The sequence below is a fragment of the Cajanus cajan genome, chromosome 9 (genome assembly GCF_000230855.2).
Source record: "Cajanus cajan strain Asha chromosome 9, NIPB_CcT2T_4, whole genome shotgun sequence".
Classification (NCBI taxonomy): domain Eukaryota; kingdom Viridiplantae; phylum Streptophyta; class Magnoliopsida; order Fabales; family Fabaceae; genus Cajanus; species Cajanus cajan.
Genome location: NC_138525.1, coordinates 25221480 through 25239800, shown reverse-complemented (window position 1 = coordinate 25239800; position 18321 = coordinate 25221480). Strand labels below are relative to the sequence as shown.

Here is an 18321-nt window from a genome sequence, read left to right as displayed (position 1 = left end):
AGTAAAAATATTATTTTGAATGGTTAGCAGAAACTGTGCAAGATTGGTTCAATAAGAGATTTTTGCATCTAAGAGTTTATCGTCTGCATAGGAAAATTTCTTCTTAAACGAAAACTGTTCTTTAAAATAATAAATTAAACAAGTGTGGTTTTCGTCTGAAGATAGTTGTAATGAACAATTAGCATTGGATGAAGTTTTCAATATGATATAACAATTAAAGGAAATTGCGTCCGAAATGTAAATAAACAGTGAAAGAATTTTTATACTGGTTCGCTCAAACTGAGCTACGTCCAATCTTCTTCAATTGAAGGGTTCCACTAGATATTCAATGAAGTACAAGTATTATTTGTTCAGCCTCTTCAGGCTCGTAGTGAGTATTCTCGACCATTCCTGGTCTTGAGTATTCTCAACCACTCCTGGTTGGCTAGCTTCACTCACTAGCTCTAGTATTCTTTGTTCAGCCTCTTCAGGCTCGCTGTGAGTATTCTTGACCACTCCTGGTCCTGAGTATTCTCAACCACTCCTGGTTGGCTAAAAGCACTAGTATTCTTTGTTCAGCCCCTTCAGGCTCTTAGTGAGTATTCTCGACCACTCCAGGTCTCAAGTATTCTCAACCACTCCTGGTTGGCTAACTTCACTCATTAGCTCTAGTATTCTTTATTTAGCCTCTTTAGGCTCTCAATGAGTATTCTCGACCACTCCTGGTCCCAAGTATTATCAACCATTCCTGGTTGGCTATTAGTACTAATATTCTTTGTTTAGTCTCTTCAGGTTCTCAGTGAGGATTGTCAACCACTCCTAGCCCGCTAACTTCACTCTTAGCGCTAGTATTCTTTATTCAGCCTCTTCAAGCTCGTAGTGGGTATTCTTTGAAAAGTCTCTCTAGGCTTTTACAAGTATTCTTTTCCTAGCCTCTTCAAGCTTTACAAATGATAGATAAATGATTTGGTTTGAGTGTTTGGTTTACTCTCATAGAGAGGATAAATAAAAAACTTGTACATTTGACTGTATACGCTTTGTGTCTGGTTTCATTGCTTCATGGGCTGGATATCACTCTTCGCCAACGTTTCTAGGTTTGAAGTTATGACCTATATATAGTCTTGTAAAATTTGCCCGTTGTAAGTGTCCGTTGAAGCAGGATGTAGTCGTTCATGACAAGTTCGATCTTCTCATTTAATGCATTAGAGCTTGCATTAAATGTTGCTTCCTGTTTATAGACATTGCGTGAAGTATTCTTCATTTATTAGTTGTTGTGTATGACTTTAACTGAGACCTAGGAACTTTTTGTCCTTTTTTGGTCATCATAGCTGCAAAGCGTTGTCCTTATCTGAAAAAGGGATGTACTTTTTCTGACACATGCATGCTTTTACTTTTGGCGTGCTTTTCTTCTTCTTTATCTTTTCCTTTAATCACGCGATCATGTTGAGAGCTTTTATATGATTGTAGACGATGCTTGATTTGTCCTTTGAGACTTGATTCTTCAAATACTTGCATGGCAGTCTTCGTCTACGTCTGGTAGTCCATTTGCATCTCAAGTCTTGATATTCTTCTGAGCATTTGTCCTTAATGCTTTTACTTTTTATTGTTTGGTCAATCATTGTGAATGGACAGACTTTGTTTCCGTCTGAAATACTTTTTAGTCTGTGTTGTCCTTCATCTGATATGTTGTCGACTTTCTTATGCTCTTTGACCAGCCTTCGTCTGAGTTCTTATATAGCACTCTAGGTTTTCCTTCACACACCTTCGTCTGATATTTGATTTATCATCATTGGCGCTTATGTCATTTTTCATCTATCATATGGCTTTGCTTCGTCTGATCCTCTTTGTATGCTTTGCTTATTTTTCTTCTTTCTTTTCATAATATAGAAGACTTTGTGTGCTCTTCTTATGAGTGTAGACGATATATGATATCTCTCGTTGTGAATAGTGGACTTCAGATGCTTTTCAATATTCTTCGTCTGCGTATGGAATTTTGAGTCTCCATCTAAGAGATAGACTTTGACTTTTCCTTTCGTCTTGTTTGACCTTTCCTTTCGTCTAATTTGACTTCTCCTTTCGTCTGGTCAGTTGTGTAGATGGAAGAATTTTAATTCCGTCTAGGATGTTTATTCATCTTAGATTATCCATCGTCTGATACTTGGTTGACCTATGACTGGTAGTATGATACGTCATGTATGTGTTTGAGTTTTTGTATATCTTTTGATTGTATAATGTTTTGTACAGACTTCATTTGGTGCTTAACCCACTTTTTTCTTGTTCCTGATTTGGCCTTATTTGATGCTTGTGTTGGCTTTTCGTCTAACTTGGGATGTACCGTCTAGAGCTTGATCATTCTCCTTCTTGTGCTAGACCATTAGGTTTCATCTGATGTCTGTACTTTCATCTGACTTGGATCATGCTTAGTATTGATGTTTGATCAATTTTCTTCTTGTGCTAGGCTTGGCTTCATTTGATCTTTCCATTTGGTGCTTGAAGCTTTCTTCTATGTCTATGGTTTGTATCGGATTTCATCCAGTGCTTAACCACTTTTGTCTTAATCTTTATTTAGCCTTATCTAATAATTGTTTTGGCCTTTCCGTCTGATGCCTTCTTCTATTTTGGTTCTAGTGTATGAAGAGGCTCATGCTATATTCTTCAACTTTTGTGTACTTATGTTTTTCTGAAACACTAACACACTTGTCAAAAATAACATGTATTATATTTGTCTCATTCAAAACCTTAATGGAAATTACTTCGTCTGACTTAACAAGATTAGCATCACAATTTAGTTTCAACATAGCATCATATTTCATCATAGATCAACATAGCAATTATATGTGTCATCACACATTTCAACTAGGATATCTCCTACAATATAGAGTGAGCAGTTTAACAGGTTTCACCCTACCGAACTGACAACAAAAGGTGATCTTTTTTGACTTACTAGATCAACAACAAACTAGATATAGATCCATAATACAACAACTCAGTTTTTCGGATGTTGTCACTTAAGCAAGGAAGTCTAATGCTACTGTTAGGGTAGATTAACTAGGTATGGACCTACCACGATATTAGCTAGCTTAACTAAGCTTCCTATGGGATTAGTCCACTGACTACCTTCCAAATATTACACCCTTCCGATACTCATTTAGGAACCTAACTTCATACTTTACTCAATTGGTCACTTATAATCAGTATAGTTTGACCTGACCCTTATACCGTGGTCGCTTCATTCACGTTTGGCTTGACCTTATCCACACATGGTACCAACAAAGTCCTAAATCAGAAACAACACAGTATTCACTTCAAGGGTCAATTTTTCAAGAAGGGTTTTCAACAAATTTAACTCTCGAAGCACCTCAACATGCTATCCACAATATGGGATATGCAATTTTCAAAAATCATTCCTCTAGTTCTAAGTGGTCAACACGACTTAATAACACGACAACTTTTTATAGATTCAACACAACAAAAAAATCAAAACACAACTTTTCATCTCACAATTCAATCATCATTACTCATATTCAACTCTTTAATTAATAAACATGTCAACAACACATCTTATATTCAGCACAACTACACAGTCAACATACAACTTTGTTAACGCACACAACTCACAACTCATATTTGTTTATCCACTAACGACTCACAATCCAATCATCACATACTACTTCCTCTCTACATCTCATTCATGATTTGTTCATTTAACCACTAAAATCAATAAGTATTCAACATTTCATCAATTAAGACATCATATTCTTCTCGAGTAACTAGCGTCTGACGCTACTCACTTTGATCCTAGCACTATCTAAGCAAGGAACTCTCTGCCTCGCCCAAGCCCGATGTTATCCAACCCACGCCCAAAGTTGTTGAGATGATGGAGATTGTTAGAGATGATAGGACATCTTGAAGACTCCTGGAGATTGTTTTAGTTTTAATGATTTATTGTGTAGAAGTTGCTTAAGCCTATGCAAAAGGATATTGTATTGGTTGTAATAGATATAGGCATATGTGTGTGTTTGTTTATGTTTGATGATGATGATGAATGCTTAATTCAAGAACTAATCAAGCTTTTAAGAAGCCAAGAAATTGATTTTTTTTAGTATTTCCATGTATAAACATAAAGTAGTAAATTAATATGAAAAGGTAATTTACTACCAAGTGTTTAAACATAGAAATATGACTTGATTCAAACGAGTTTTCAGGGTAACATTGTTAATAAATTACCATTTAAGGTAATAGATTATTAAGTTTGTTTCTGGAAAAAGGATATTCAAATATCCTTTGTGTTAATAGATTACCAAGTCTTTTAGTAGAAAAGGATTTTCAAGTGCTTTCTGTGGTAACAGATTACCAGAGTTGGTAATAGATTAAAACAAAAACTCTCGCTTTAAACAAGGTTGAAAAATCAAGATTTTCGTCAGGATAATCGATTACAACATGAGATAATCGATTACCACAAAGTGAAACACAATTTTGGTCTTCAAAAGTTAGGGATAATCGATTACCATATCTCATAATCGATTACCCTGGTAGTTTATGATAAAAATTCAATTTTCAGATGAACTAGTAATCAATTATCATATCAGGTATCAGATTACTTGCATTATGACTCTTTATAACTGAATTAATACTTTCAAAAACAAGAATCAAAGGTTAATCAAAGAAATACTTATTGAAATACTAAGTGCAAAGATTGAACATGTGTTCTTGAAGGAAAAAATTCAAAAAGTGAGTTCAATTGTGAAAGATAAATATCTACACAAATTAGGTGATATCTTTCTGATCTTTTAACCTGTATTTTCATTTTGTATGGTGTATCTCTTAAGATAGGGTGTCTTGATAAGAGATCTTAAAATCTTAAGTGGGATTTCTCAAGTAATTTATGTGGGGTATAGAAATTTGTGTGTGTTTTCAGTCTTGTAGTGTTAAGATTGATGTATGCTTGTATTCTTGTAATATGGCGTGTGCATGGTGTTTGTAAAAAATATTATAGTGAATGATTTTTCATTTAGTGGGGTGCTAAATTAGAGAAAATTGGATGTGGGCCAAGTGGATGGCTGAACTAGTATAAATTTTTGTGTTCTTTATCTTCTTACCCTTATCTCTTTAATAATCTTGTTATGAATCTGATTAAACAATTCAAAGATTTATAGGATATGTTGTTTCAATTACTACTCATACTCTGAATATTATTCTTGTAATTGAATATGGTTAAGAAGTTGGTGATATAAAATCAACCTTGATTACAAGTGAATGTTTTGTTGCGTTAACATTGAAATTTTGGTATATTGGTATTGTTTCTTGTACTCTGCTGTAATTTGTTAACTCAAATTGAGTAAAGGTTGAGTGTTGGTTATCGTGGTAGGTTTTGATCAAGAAATTTTGAAATTAGAATCATCTTAGGATAGAATCTATTCAACCCCCCTTATAGATTCTAGTAAACAGGGACCAACAGTTGGTATCAAGAGCTTAGAACTTATAGTCAATCAAGTTAGATCCACAAACTCCTTAAGATGGCTAGTAATCAATTACCTCCTCTCTTTTTGTGGTGAAAATTACCTCTTTTGGAAAGTAAGAATGAAAAACTTTATGGAATCTATTCATAGAAGCATATGGCAAACTGTGATTACTGAATACAAAATTCCTACTAAAATTGAAAATGAAAAAGAAATAGAGAAACCTTTTGATAACTGGGATCAAAATAAGATTTAAAGAGTTGAGAATGATGCAAAGGCATTAAATATAATACATTCTGCATTAAATTTTGATGAATTTTTTAGAATTTCAGCTTGTACAACAGCTAAAGAAGCATGGGACTTGATTCAAGTGTCACATTAAGGAACTCCTAAAGTTAGATGTGCTAGAAAGAATATTGTCATCCAAGAATATGAGACTTTCAAAATGACACAAGGATAAACCATCATGGACATGCAAAAAAGGTTTACTCATGTTATCAACCACTTGAAAGGCTTAGGAAAGATCTTTGATGAAGAAGAAGTAAATGTCAAGGTCTTGAAATTACTAAATAGAAGATGGCAACCTATGGGGACTACAATAACAAAATATAAGAATCTGGATCAAATAAAAAGTGCTAAGTTATTTGGGAAACTTAGAGAATATGATTTGGACATGACTAGAATGACTGAAGAAGAGCTAAAAGACAAAAAGGTCAAGGATCTTGCGCTAAAACTAGAAAACTCTTCAAGTGAAGAAGAAGATAGCAGCGATGAGGATAAATCTGAACAAGAAGAAATGAATTTAATGGTAAGGAAATTCCAAAAGTTCATGAAAAGGGAGAACAACAAAGGAAATCCTCAAATCAAAAGAAATTCTTCAGAAAGGTTGACACATGAAAGTTGATTGCCCAGCCTAAAAAATCAAGGACATGAGGAAAGAAACCTAAGTTCATATCAAAGAAAAAGAAGGCTTACATAGCATGGGAAGAAAATGACTCAACAACTTTTAGTGAGAGAGAAAGTGAAGAAAAAACTAATCTATGTCTCATGGGTGATCATGAAGTTGATCATGAGGTAAGTAATTCAAACTCTTCCATATATTCATATGATCAATTACATGGTACTTTTTGTGAATTGTATAAAGAAGCTAAAAAGTTAAGCTCTCTAAATAGGGAACTGAAAGGCAACTTTAAAGAAATCGAATTGAAAATCTCTTTTCATGAAAAAGATATTCACATTCTTAAATCAAAAAATGAGAAATTGAAATTGCCATGTTTAGAATGCAAGAACTTATATGTTATTTGAAAAAGAAAAAATGAAGCATCAAAGCTTAAAAGCAAATCCACAACTTCTCACATATCATGTAATTACTGCATGAAACCTGGACATAGTCTGTATAAATGCATGATAAGGAAAATTGGTGTTCCTAGTGGAAAGTTTGTATGGATTAAGAAACTGAATTATGTTTGCACTAACATATAAGGACCCAAGATCCTTTTGGTACCAAAATAAAGTTATTCTCTTAATTGTAGGTGTGCTTGAGAGCCAAGCAAACAATGTGGTATTTGGATAGTGGTTGCTCAAGACATATGACAAGAGATAAAAGAAAGTTTATATCCTTATAAGAAAGAGAAAGTGGAACCGTGACATATGGAGATAATAAAAAAGGCAAAATACTAGGATCGTGTACTGTCGGTAACTCCTCTAATACCCTTATTGAAGATGTTCTATATGTTGAAGGTCTAAAATATAATTTACTTAGTATTAGCCATATTTGTGATAAAACTTCTATGTCTCCTTCAATAATGAGTGTTGTTTGTTGTGTGATAAGTCAACCAATGAAACATTGTTTGTTGGTCAAAGGATTAACAACATATACATCTTAGACTTAGACAATAATTCATCCAATATTGCATGGCTTTCCTCCAATGATGACTTAACACGGTTATGGCATAAACACATTGCTCATATAAATGTAGATCAACTAAATAGACTTGCTTCTAAAAATCTAGTTGAAGGTCTACCTAAAATCAAGTTCTTAAAAGAAGGACTATGCGATGCATGTCAAAAGGGAAAGTAATCTAGAACATCTTTTAAAAATAAGAAAATTGTTTCTACTTCTAGACCGCTTGAACTTTTGCATATGGATCTGTTTGGACCCTCAAGAACCATGAGTTTAGGTGGAAACATATATGGCTTAGTCATAATAGATGACTTCTCTAGATTTACATGGGTTTCATTTCTATCTCATAAAGACAATGCTTTCAAAACCTTCAAAATTTGCAAAAAGAATTCAGAATGAAAAGGATTTGAAAATGAAAATTTTCAAAAAAATTGTGAAAAACATGGGATAAGTCACAATTTTTTTGCTCCTAGAACTCCACAACAAAATGGATTTGTAGAAGGGAAAAATAGATCTCTAGTAAAGCTAGCAAGGGCTATGTTAAATAAAAATGATTTACCAAAATATTTTTTGGTCGATGCAGTAAATACTGCATGCTACGTTCTAAATAGAATCCTGATAAGACCCCTTTTAAAGAAAAATATATATGAGCTTTATTAAGATAGAAAGCCTAACAGTTCACATTTTAAAGTATTTGGCTGCAAGTGTTTTATTCTAAATAATGGAAAAGAAACTCTTGGAAAGTTTGATGCCAAGGCTGATGAAGGTGTCTTTATTGGATACTTTGCAACTAGTAAGGCATATAGGATCTTTAACAAGAGATTTTTAGTTATAGAAGAATCAATTCATGTTAAATTTGATGAAACCAACCCTCTCAAGAAGGGAAGTTTGCTAAATGATAAGGATGAGACAGGTAATAGCAATACACAACAAGAAGAGCAAAGCAAAAAGCAACAACATCAACTTACATCAACTGCTGGAACTCCTCTACCCAAAGAATGGAAGAAACCAATAGATCTATCTCTAGACAACATCATAGGTGATATAGATAAGGGAGTCTCTACTAGACATTCTCTTAATCTTTTCTGTGATGATATGGCATATGTCTCTCAAATTGAACCATGATGTGTTGAACATGCTTTAAAAGATGAATTTTGGTTAATGGCTATGCATGATAAGTTGAACCAATTTAAGAGAAATAATGTATGGGACTTAGTTCCCTCTAATAAAGATATGAATGTCATAGGAACTAAATGGGTGTTTAAAAATAAACTAAATGAGGATGGTGTAATAATAAGAAATAAAGCTAGAGTAGTTGCTAAAGGTTATAATCAACAAGAAGGAATAGATTATGATGAAACCTATGCACCAGTAACTAGACTAGAAGCTGTAAGGCTTTTGCTTGCATTTGCATGTGTTTATGATTTCAAATTATATCAAATGGATGTCAAAAGTGCATTTTTAAATGGCTTTATAGATGAAGAAGTGTATGTATCCCAACCCCCTGGTTTTATTGATTGCAAACTGACTAAACATGTACACAAGCTTAAGAAAACATTGTATGGGCTTAAACAAGCTCCTAGGCAATGGTATGAAAGGTTTAGCAAGTTTCTCTTGTCTCATGACTTTCATAGAGGCAATGTTGAAAAAACTTCTTTCATAAATAGAGCCTCAAAAGATATTTTGTTAGTTCAAGTTTATGTAGATGACATAATTTTTGGATCAACTAACACATCTCTTTATGAGGAATTTGTCTCAAGTATGCAAGGTGAGTTTGATATGTCGATGATGGGAGAACTCAGTTTCTTCTTAGGACTACAAGTCAAACAAATGAAGAAGGGAATTTTTCTGCATCAAACCAAATATAGAAAAAAAACTACTAAAGAAGTTTAACATGGGGAATTGTAGAATTTCAAACATCCCTATGTCCACTAACTGTTATATAGATAATGATGTTGTAGGAAGTAGAAGAAACAAGATATAGAGGAATCATTGGATCAATCTTATATCTCACAGCAAGTAGACCGGATATAATGTTCAACATGTGTGTATGTGCTAGATTCCAATTTGCACCTAAGGAATCACACTCGAAAGCTGTGAAAAAAATTATAAAGTGTCTCAAAGGAACTCTCAGTGTAGGATTGTGGTATCCTAACGATACATCTCTTTCCTTAATTGGATTTTCTGACTTTGACTTTGAAAGTTACAAGTTAGATAGAAAAAACACTAGTGATACATGTCATATATTTGGAGAGTGTGTTGTATCTTGGCATAGCAAGAAATAGGCTTGTGTAGCACTTTCTACTGTTGAAGCGGAATATATAGCAGCTGGAAGTTGTTGTACACAATTAATATGGATCAAGCATCAACTTCAAGACTTTGGATTGAAGCTAGATCACATTCCACTGAAATGTGACAACACAAGTGCTATCAACATCTCAAAGAATCCAATTATGCATTCTAGGACAAAGCATATTGAAGTCCAACGTCATTTTATAAGAGATCATGTGGAGAAAGGTGATCGTAATATTGAGTTTATTGATTCGAAGAATCAATTAGCTGATATATTCATGAAGCCACTACCAAAGGAAAGGTTTTACAAGCATAAAACAAATCTTGTTATCATTAGTAAGTATAATCTTGCCTAATCTCAATATATGTACTTGTGTGTTTGATAATTATGTGAATCTTGTATGCAAACCATATATGTTTGATTGAAATGCATGAGATTTGATTGTTCATACTTAGGATCACACAATTACACTAGAAAATAATCATTTCTATGTAATAATCGATTACCACACAGGTTAACCGATTACCATTGAGAAAATCGGTGTAAATGGTCTTACTTCATCGTGTTAATCGATTATTGCACTAGATAATCGATTACCCTAGTAATAGATAGATTTCTCAGTTACATGTACTTTGAGATAATCGATTACCACATATAGTAATCGATTACCTTGCACCCAGGAAACCAAAATCCCTCATACTCTATCGAGATAATTGATTACCTCAGGTGATAATCGATTATCTGTGACGTAACTGTTAAAAAAACCCCTTATTTCTAAACCTTCTAACTTCCAATAAACTTATAAAAACGTAACCTTTCACTTCCAAACCATTTCTCTCACATTCTCACTCTTAAACCCTAACCTCAATCTCTCTAAAATCTAAATTCCTCTCTTTTGTATTCTTCAATCAACAATAGAAGATCTTGGGAGAGGCCCAAGAGTGAATCACAGAGCGAACTGTGATTACCCACAACCTTCCAAACTAACTCAAGGAGAATCCTCTGCAAAAAGGAAGAGAATAGAACCTTCTCCAGCATAATCTGAGGGACACCCTCCACACCACTGGTTTTCAACTAAGACTCAAGAGGAAACTTTCAACGGGTCATTTGCTTGCAAAGACCTCATTCCTCCAAAGGTATTTTACTCCTCTTGGCTGAGAAAATAAGGTTTTAATTTTTAGAATTTGCTATCTACTCAGGGTCTAGATAAGTTTATCAATATGAATGGACTCTGCTATCCAGACTTAGTCCGTGTATTTTACAACAATCTACATAAGAATGATGATTGTGTTTTGGTTTATGAAGTTAATGGTATAACCATTACTTTGACTGAAGATGTTTATGATGAGGTGGTTAGACTGAAAAATACTAGTATTGTTGCTAATTTTGCTAATCTGAAAGAAAAAGGTCTTGAGATTAACAAAGATGTTTTCTTTGAAAGCATGCTAAGGGATGTTTCTACTTGGGAAGTAGACAAGGCTGCAAAGAGAAGGAATAGTAAGAAGGTCACATATAATGTTGGTGGTTTATTCATAGAAGATAGGCAGCTATTGCATTTCATGGGTTTTGGCTGCTAGGGGGAGCAATCATGCTCAAATCAGTGAAGACGACATGATTCTCATGACTGCCCTAAAAAATGAAATCAAAGTCAACTGAATTTATGTTTTGGAAGACACAATGCTGGAGACTAAAAGGCTTATGGAATACAAATTTCCTTATGCTCTATTCATTAGCAAGGTTCTTGTTCATTACAATGTACCTCTACTAAGTGAAACAAGAGAAGCAACAAGGGAAACTCATGATGTGAAGGATCGTGCTCTCAAGATGATGAAACTAATGAAGATTGTTGGAAGATGGAAAGCTAAGGATGAAGTAACTCAAGAAAACATAGAAGAACCATTAGAAGCTAAACCTGAACGTGAAGCTGGACTTGAGGAAGCAAAACCATTATCTGGATTTGAATTATTAGTGCTAGCTAAGCTGGATGATATTAGGGAAACTCAAAGGCGTGACTACAGTGACCTCAAGGCTTGTTTTGAGTCTATCTTTGAGCGCCTGGATGCTATGAATATTCCATACCCTGATGATGACCCACACGAATAGGCACTGCATTATTCATTTGGCATTTTGTTATTTTTAATTTATGGACAATTCACTAGGGTGTAATATTTTTAATATCGTACACTTTGAACAATTCACGTCATGGATATGTTTTATAATTATATGTGGTTCTATTTGGATTCAATTTTATATATGTTTTATGTTTTATAAATTGAAAATCTTATTTCTCTATATTAATTTTGGTTTGGTTAAGCCAAATAGGGGGAGAAAAGAATGAGCTTATATGTGAGTGAATGAATGAGCTTATATGTGAATGAATGATTTGAATGAATGGTTAAGCACAACATTTATGAGTTTAATATGTTGTGAATGAATGATTAAGCACAACATTTATGAGTTTAATATGTTACTTAACTTGTTTGTATTGGAAGTTTTTCTACATGAGTTTTGCAGATAGATCATCAAGTAAACACAAGGCATCTATTCAAGATATATCATTTATCTTAATTAGATATTTGGCTCATTAAAACCAAAAAGACAGAGATTGTTAAGATGATGGAGATTATTAGAGATGATAGGACATCTTGAAGACTCTTGAAAATTGTTTTAGTTTTGATGATGTATTATATAGATGTTGCTTAAGCCTATGAAAAAGGATATTGTATTGGTTGTAATAGATATAGGCATATGTGTGTGTTTGTTTATGTTTGATGATGATAATGAATGTTTAATTCAATAACTAATCAAGCTTTTAAGAAGTCAAGAAATTGATTTTTTTTTAGTATTTCCATGTATAAACATAAAGTAATAAATTATCATGAAAAGGTAATTTATTACTAAGTGTTTAAACATAGAAATATGACTTGATTCAAATGAGTTTTCAAGGTAACATTATTAATAAATTACCATCCAGGGTAATAGATTACCAAGTCTGTTACTGGAAAAAGATTTTCAAGTGCTTTCTGTGGTAACAGATTACCAGAGTTGGTAATAGATTAAAATAAAATCTCTTGCTTGAAACAAGGCAAAAAAATCAAGATTTTCATTGGGATAATCGATTACCACATGAGATTATCGATTACCATAGAGTGAAACACAATTTTAGGTCTTAAAAAGCTTAGGATAATCGATTACCATATCTTATAATCGATTACTTTAGTAGTTTATGTTCAAAATTTAGTTTTCTGATGAATTGGTAATCAATTACCATATCAAGTAACAAATTACTTGCGTTATGACTCTTTATAACTGAATTATGTCTTGCACTTTAAATACCTATCTTTTATGAAATTAAAACAGAACCTTTTTGAACAACAACATTAGAGAAAAGATTACTTTTAGAAACAAGAATCAAAGGCTGATCAAAGAAACATTTTTTGAAATACTAAGAAGTGCAAAGATTGAACATGTGTTCTTGAATGAAGAAATTTAAGAAGTGAATTCAATTGTAAAAGATCAATATCTACACAAATTAGGTGATGTATTTCTGATCTTTTAACCTGTATTTTTGTTTTATATGGTGTATCTCTTGAGATAGGGTGTCTCAATAAAAGATCTTGAAATCTTGAGTGGGATTTCTCAAGTAATTTTTGTGGAATACAGAAATTTGTGTATGTTTTCAGTCTTGTAGTGTAAGATTGATGTATGTTTGCATTCTTGTAATATTGTGTGTGTATGGTGTTTGTAAACAATATTATAGTAAATGATCTTTGATTTAGTGGGTTGCTAAATCAAAGAAAAATGGATGGACCACACTAGGTGTCACTCAATTTTGGACCCAACATCACCAAGTCAAAGAGCTCTCAAGATTCCCAAGCTCGATGTTGTTCCAACCTGAGACAAGTCTCTCTCCCCACACTCAGTGCCACCAATCCTACACCCGACATAATCCAGATAGAGAGCCTTAAGTTAGAACAGTGCCCAATGCCTTAAAGTTACATCCGATGCGACATCAGAATTCTACGTATGCAGAACTTGATTTTGAGCCACAACCTGAAATCTAACAAGGTACCAACACATGCAACATAAAATAACAAGTATATATACATCACAATCAACTCAAAAACGTACTCAAATTTGACATACAAACAAGATTTTGCAAAGAATCAATAATTATAACCAACAACTCAAAAACCATTTTTCCAACATGCTTCCCTATTCGATTTTATCATCACAGCCGCACACAATGAGATTCCACACTACATACAACTCAGAAATGGTTTTCCAATCATCAATGCATCATCACACATAAATTTCTAGCTTCACTTAACTTAGATTGCTTGGGTCTGAGGTAGAAAAGAATCACAATAACATAGTTTAGAAAAGGATTGGAAGAAAAAGAGAAGATTGAGAGAAAAAGAGCTCATGAACTAATGACCTTCTCTCTAGAATCCACTCTCTGTACTTCTGAGAGAAATGTGTTTGAGACTGTATTCAATCAAAAATCTTATATACTTTACCTTTCAGGGTCGGACTGGATCTCTACCTAGAGATTCCTTCTCAACACCATTGAAGCACATAAGGGATTCTCATGCCCCTAAGCCTTTCAACGCTAATTAACAACTCACTCAAGAGTATAAAACAACTAGGAGTAATATAACACTATCATAACTTACTGTGTTACAAGTTTCATGTTTTGAATTACTAAAAAATTGATTCAAAATTTTGCCACAAAATTGAAAATAAATATTATTTTAAAATGACAAAATTGATCCAAATATTAAAGATATATGATCAAATCAAACATTTTCATAAATAGAGGATAAAAATATAATTGAGCCTTAATTTATCAACTTTAATAACAACTTTGAAAATCATACCGAATATAATTTCTAACTAATTAATAATTTAATACTACATTCATTCCTACATATAAACTCAAATATTTAAATTATAAAAATTAAGAAAAATAAATAATATAAATTTTAACAATAAATTTATTCCATTTTTATAAATTTTTCAAAATTACCTTATATCCATTTTTCTCTCCTAATCAATACTCTTATTTATGTTAATATTGCTCTCCTAACTAATTTGAGTACATATTTTTTAAAATATTTATAATATATTTCACTAAATTAGAAAAATATATTAATTAAAGATAATTTAGTAAAAAATAATTAATATATAAAATAATATGAATCAAATTAAATATACAATAATATAAAATGGTAACTTTTGCATTCACAACGGATACAAGTTAAACTATAAGGAATATAGTATTATTTCTTCTTCTTCTTCTTTTTATACAGCTGCACTTTGCTTGAACCAAGGTACCATTCCATTTATGAAACTGTTTTTGTACAAAGCTAGTAAAACTTGAGTAGTTAGAAAAGCGTATGCTCCTAAGATACAAAATTGCATGTACATGCACAGAAAACCAAGGAAAAGAGTGGTAAAAACTAAAAAAAAAAAAAAAAAAAAAAAAAAAAAAAAAAAAAAAAACTAGCCCAATATGCCCTAATTCCGTATTCTTTTCTCCTTTTCCAATTCTCCCTTCTTGTTTTTTTTCTCCTTAGTTAACAAATAAAAACTTGCACATCTTATTGGGGTAAGTTAAGGTCTAGGATGATATGTGAATTGCAATGACTTGGATCCTCTACAGTTCTCCACTGTTCCGCTATGTCTTGTGCGATCTTGATGGCATCACACGACGTTCCTTGAAGACCTCTTCTCGTGAACCCCACCGTATACAATCCCTCCTCTCCCTTCCACCCATGAGGAAAGGGCGTTTTGGGCATTCCATCTTCGGTGAAAAAATCACACCCCTGAATTAGGAAAAACAAATTATGCTTCCATTCATACATGATCATCATCACAAGAGAATTAACATTGAAGTTTGTGATCTTAGAATAATATTAAACTTGATGCAAAGCAAAAAGAGATTTGGTTTGATTTGATTTGATTAACAATTAATTTGAAGCAAAGGGAATTTACCCAAAAGGTGGCACAGTTTACTAATTAGATGTGACTACTTGTACAAGTTGCTAACGAGATATTACCTCATGATCGTTACACATCACAAAACGTCACTATGAAACCAGAGTTTTTATTTTTATTTTTTTTTTACACTTTAATTCGAAAGAAGTAAATATACTATGCACGACACAAAAATTAATTAAACCCAACCCAACACAGACCCGAAACTGATTTCATTCTTTCCCTTTGGAATATGAAGAAAAGAAAACATTTGTAGGTTTCTTCTCTCTGCATGTGTCCCAAAGTGTAGATAGTGACATGTCATAAGTGGTTGATAATAAGATAGAGCAAAAAACGCAACACAACAGACTCAATTCTAACCTTAAGCCAAGTAGGCACGTTGCTCTTGTACCCTGTTGCCAAGATTATAGCATCGAATTCTCTTTCTTGTCCATCCATAAATTTGGCACCATTTCTTGTTATCTCCTTCACACCCTCCATCACCTTCACAACAAATAGCAAAATTGAAGTGCCACAAACACAATACTCTTGGAAAAACAAAATGGGGTTCCTTAATTTTCCCTTGATTAAACCAAACCATACATCATACACATACACATACCTTAATGTTGCCACATTTTATTTGTGCAAGTTGACCCACATCAAGGACAGGGGTTTTCCCTGTGACGAGTTTGAGCTCTATTGGGCCGGTTTTGGGCCTCTTGATGCCGTAGTGATTTGTGTTGCCCAAAATGACGTTTGTTGCAAGCAAGAGGATCTTGTCCACTAACTTGATCGGAAGCCACTTAAAGAGAGCCATGGCTATGCCAAATGTTGAGAAGCCAAACATCTCCCTAGGAAGCACATGTACCTTGCATCAACATTAAAATCGTGCAACACAGTGAGCAAAAAAGTATACACCCCCCAAGTTTGATCATTAGTTACCCAAATGGGAAAAAAACATAAATGACGTCAATTTCAGCCCTGAACAGTTTACACACTCATGATTAACACTACAAACCACCCTTTATGCCTTACCCCGTGAACAAAAACCCGATTTTACCTTGCTTTTCACTTACACCACCACAAAAAACACAAACTTTATCTAAATGTGTTATTACTCTACATTCTCTTTATCATAATGATGTCAGTGACGCAAGAAAAAAGTCCACTTTTCATTCATAAACTAAATTTAGTCCATAAAAATTCTCTCTTTTTAACTTTCTCTCAACCAACTTTTTCAAAAGCTGAGTTGCATAAGTCAACTTGAAGAAGCATTCTCTTTTACTATTTTCTGTCAAAACTGATTTACTAAATATCCCACGTCACTAATATTACCTATTTAGATACAAATTTATAATATATCCTATCCAAATGTATGGATAGTATTCAAACACTCCATGTGTATGTACAAGTGTATGGATAGTATTCATCTTATAAGTTTATAGGGTGAGATATTCCTAACGAAATGAGAAACAAGTGAGGGTGAACTTACTGTGTTTCTTGCAACCATGTAAGGAGTGGCATTGTGTCTACAAAGGTCCAAGCTAACTTCCATGCCTGAATTGCCACAGCCAATGACCAAGACCCTTTGGTTTGTGTAGCCAGAGCCAGACTTGTAGACACTGGTGTGAGCAATGGGCCCACGAAAGAGGGCCAAGCCAGGAATTCTAGGGACCAAAGGCTCAGCATTTTCGCCAGTGGCCACCACAAGCCAGTGGGAAACATACTCAAACTCAAGGGTCCTAACGATCCAAAGCTTGGACCCTTTATCAAAGTGAGCACTCTGAACCCCTTGGTTGAACTTGGGGTGAATGTTGAAGTGGTTGGCGTAGGACTCCATGTAGGATATGAACTGGTACTTAGAGGGGTACTTTGGGAAAGTGTTGGGGAAGCCCTTGAGGGGAAGCTCGCAGAAGTGCTTTGGGAGGTGGAGTTTGAGACGGTCGTAGGTTTTGTGTTGCCAAAGAGAGGCTATGCAGTTGCTACGCTCGAGAATCACGAAAGGGACTTTGTGCTCTGATAGACACGCGGCCACGGCTAGGCCAGAAGGACCAGCACCTACGATTATAGGACCCTCAACATGAACACGAACAACATTAACATGATGCTCTTTTTCTTGGGAACCCATGTAGGAAAAGAAAAAAGTTGGAGCAACTACAAAAGGTTGGATAAAGTGGGAACTGAAAAGTGGAGCCAAACCTCGGTTTCTTAAGGGCTTTTAAAGAGTGTTGCGTGAAGTGTCAAAAAAAGATTTTAATGCATGGAAGAGAGAGAGAGAGACCAAAGGTTTTTATATAAATTTTTTTAAAAAAGTCTTGAGTTTTTATTTCTTTTCAAATAATGAAACAGTTCACAAAGTGTTGCATTTCAATAACAAAAATTATGAGACTTTTTTTGTTTTTAAGAGACAAATTAAATTCACTCCATTTAATCCTAAGCATGTGGTTCAGCAGTAGGGGTTGATCCACGCTTAAGCAAGGTCAGGGATTAAAATCCTGACTTGTGTATGCAGTCGCATTAAATCTTGGAGTCAGCTATCCCACCCTTTAAGGTACTTCCAATGTAGCGAAGAGATTAGTCACTGCTATTGACGGTGGATACTTCAGTGACAAACCTAAAAAAAAAAAAAAAAATTCACTCCATTTAAATGTTGCACTCAAAATAAGTATTTAATAAGAGTATTTTTAAAAAATATTAGTGTTTGA

At 33.7% G+C, this 18321-nt stretch overlaps 1 protein-coding gene across 1 annotated transcript; it reads right to left on the bottom strand.

Annotated features, from left to right (window-relative positions):
* Positions 1 to 15093: 15093 nt before the first annotated feature.
* LOC109818996 (putative indole-3-pyruvate monooxygenase YUCCA4) lies at positions 15094 to 17873 on the bottom strand. The gene is made up of 4 exons (XM_020384561.3): positions 17109 to 17873; positions 16236 to 16484; positions 15995 to 16117; positions 15094 to 15462 (listed from the first exon to the last, which is right to left on the bottom strand). The coding sequence occupies exons 1-4, from the start codon at positions 17742 to 17744 to the stop codon at positions 15238 to 15240; spliced, it is 1233 nt and encodes a 410-aa protein (XP_020240150.1). The 5' UTR covers positions 17745 to 17873; the 3' UTR covers positions 15094 to 15237.
* Between the last annotated feature and the right edge of the window lie 448 nt (positions 17874 to 18321).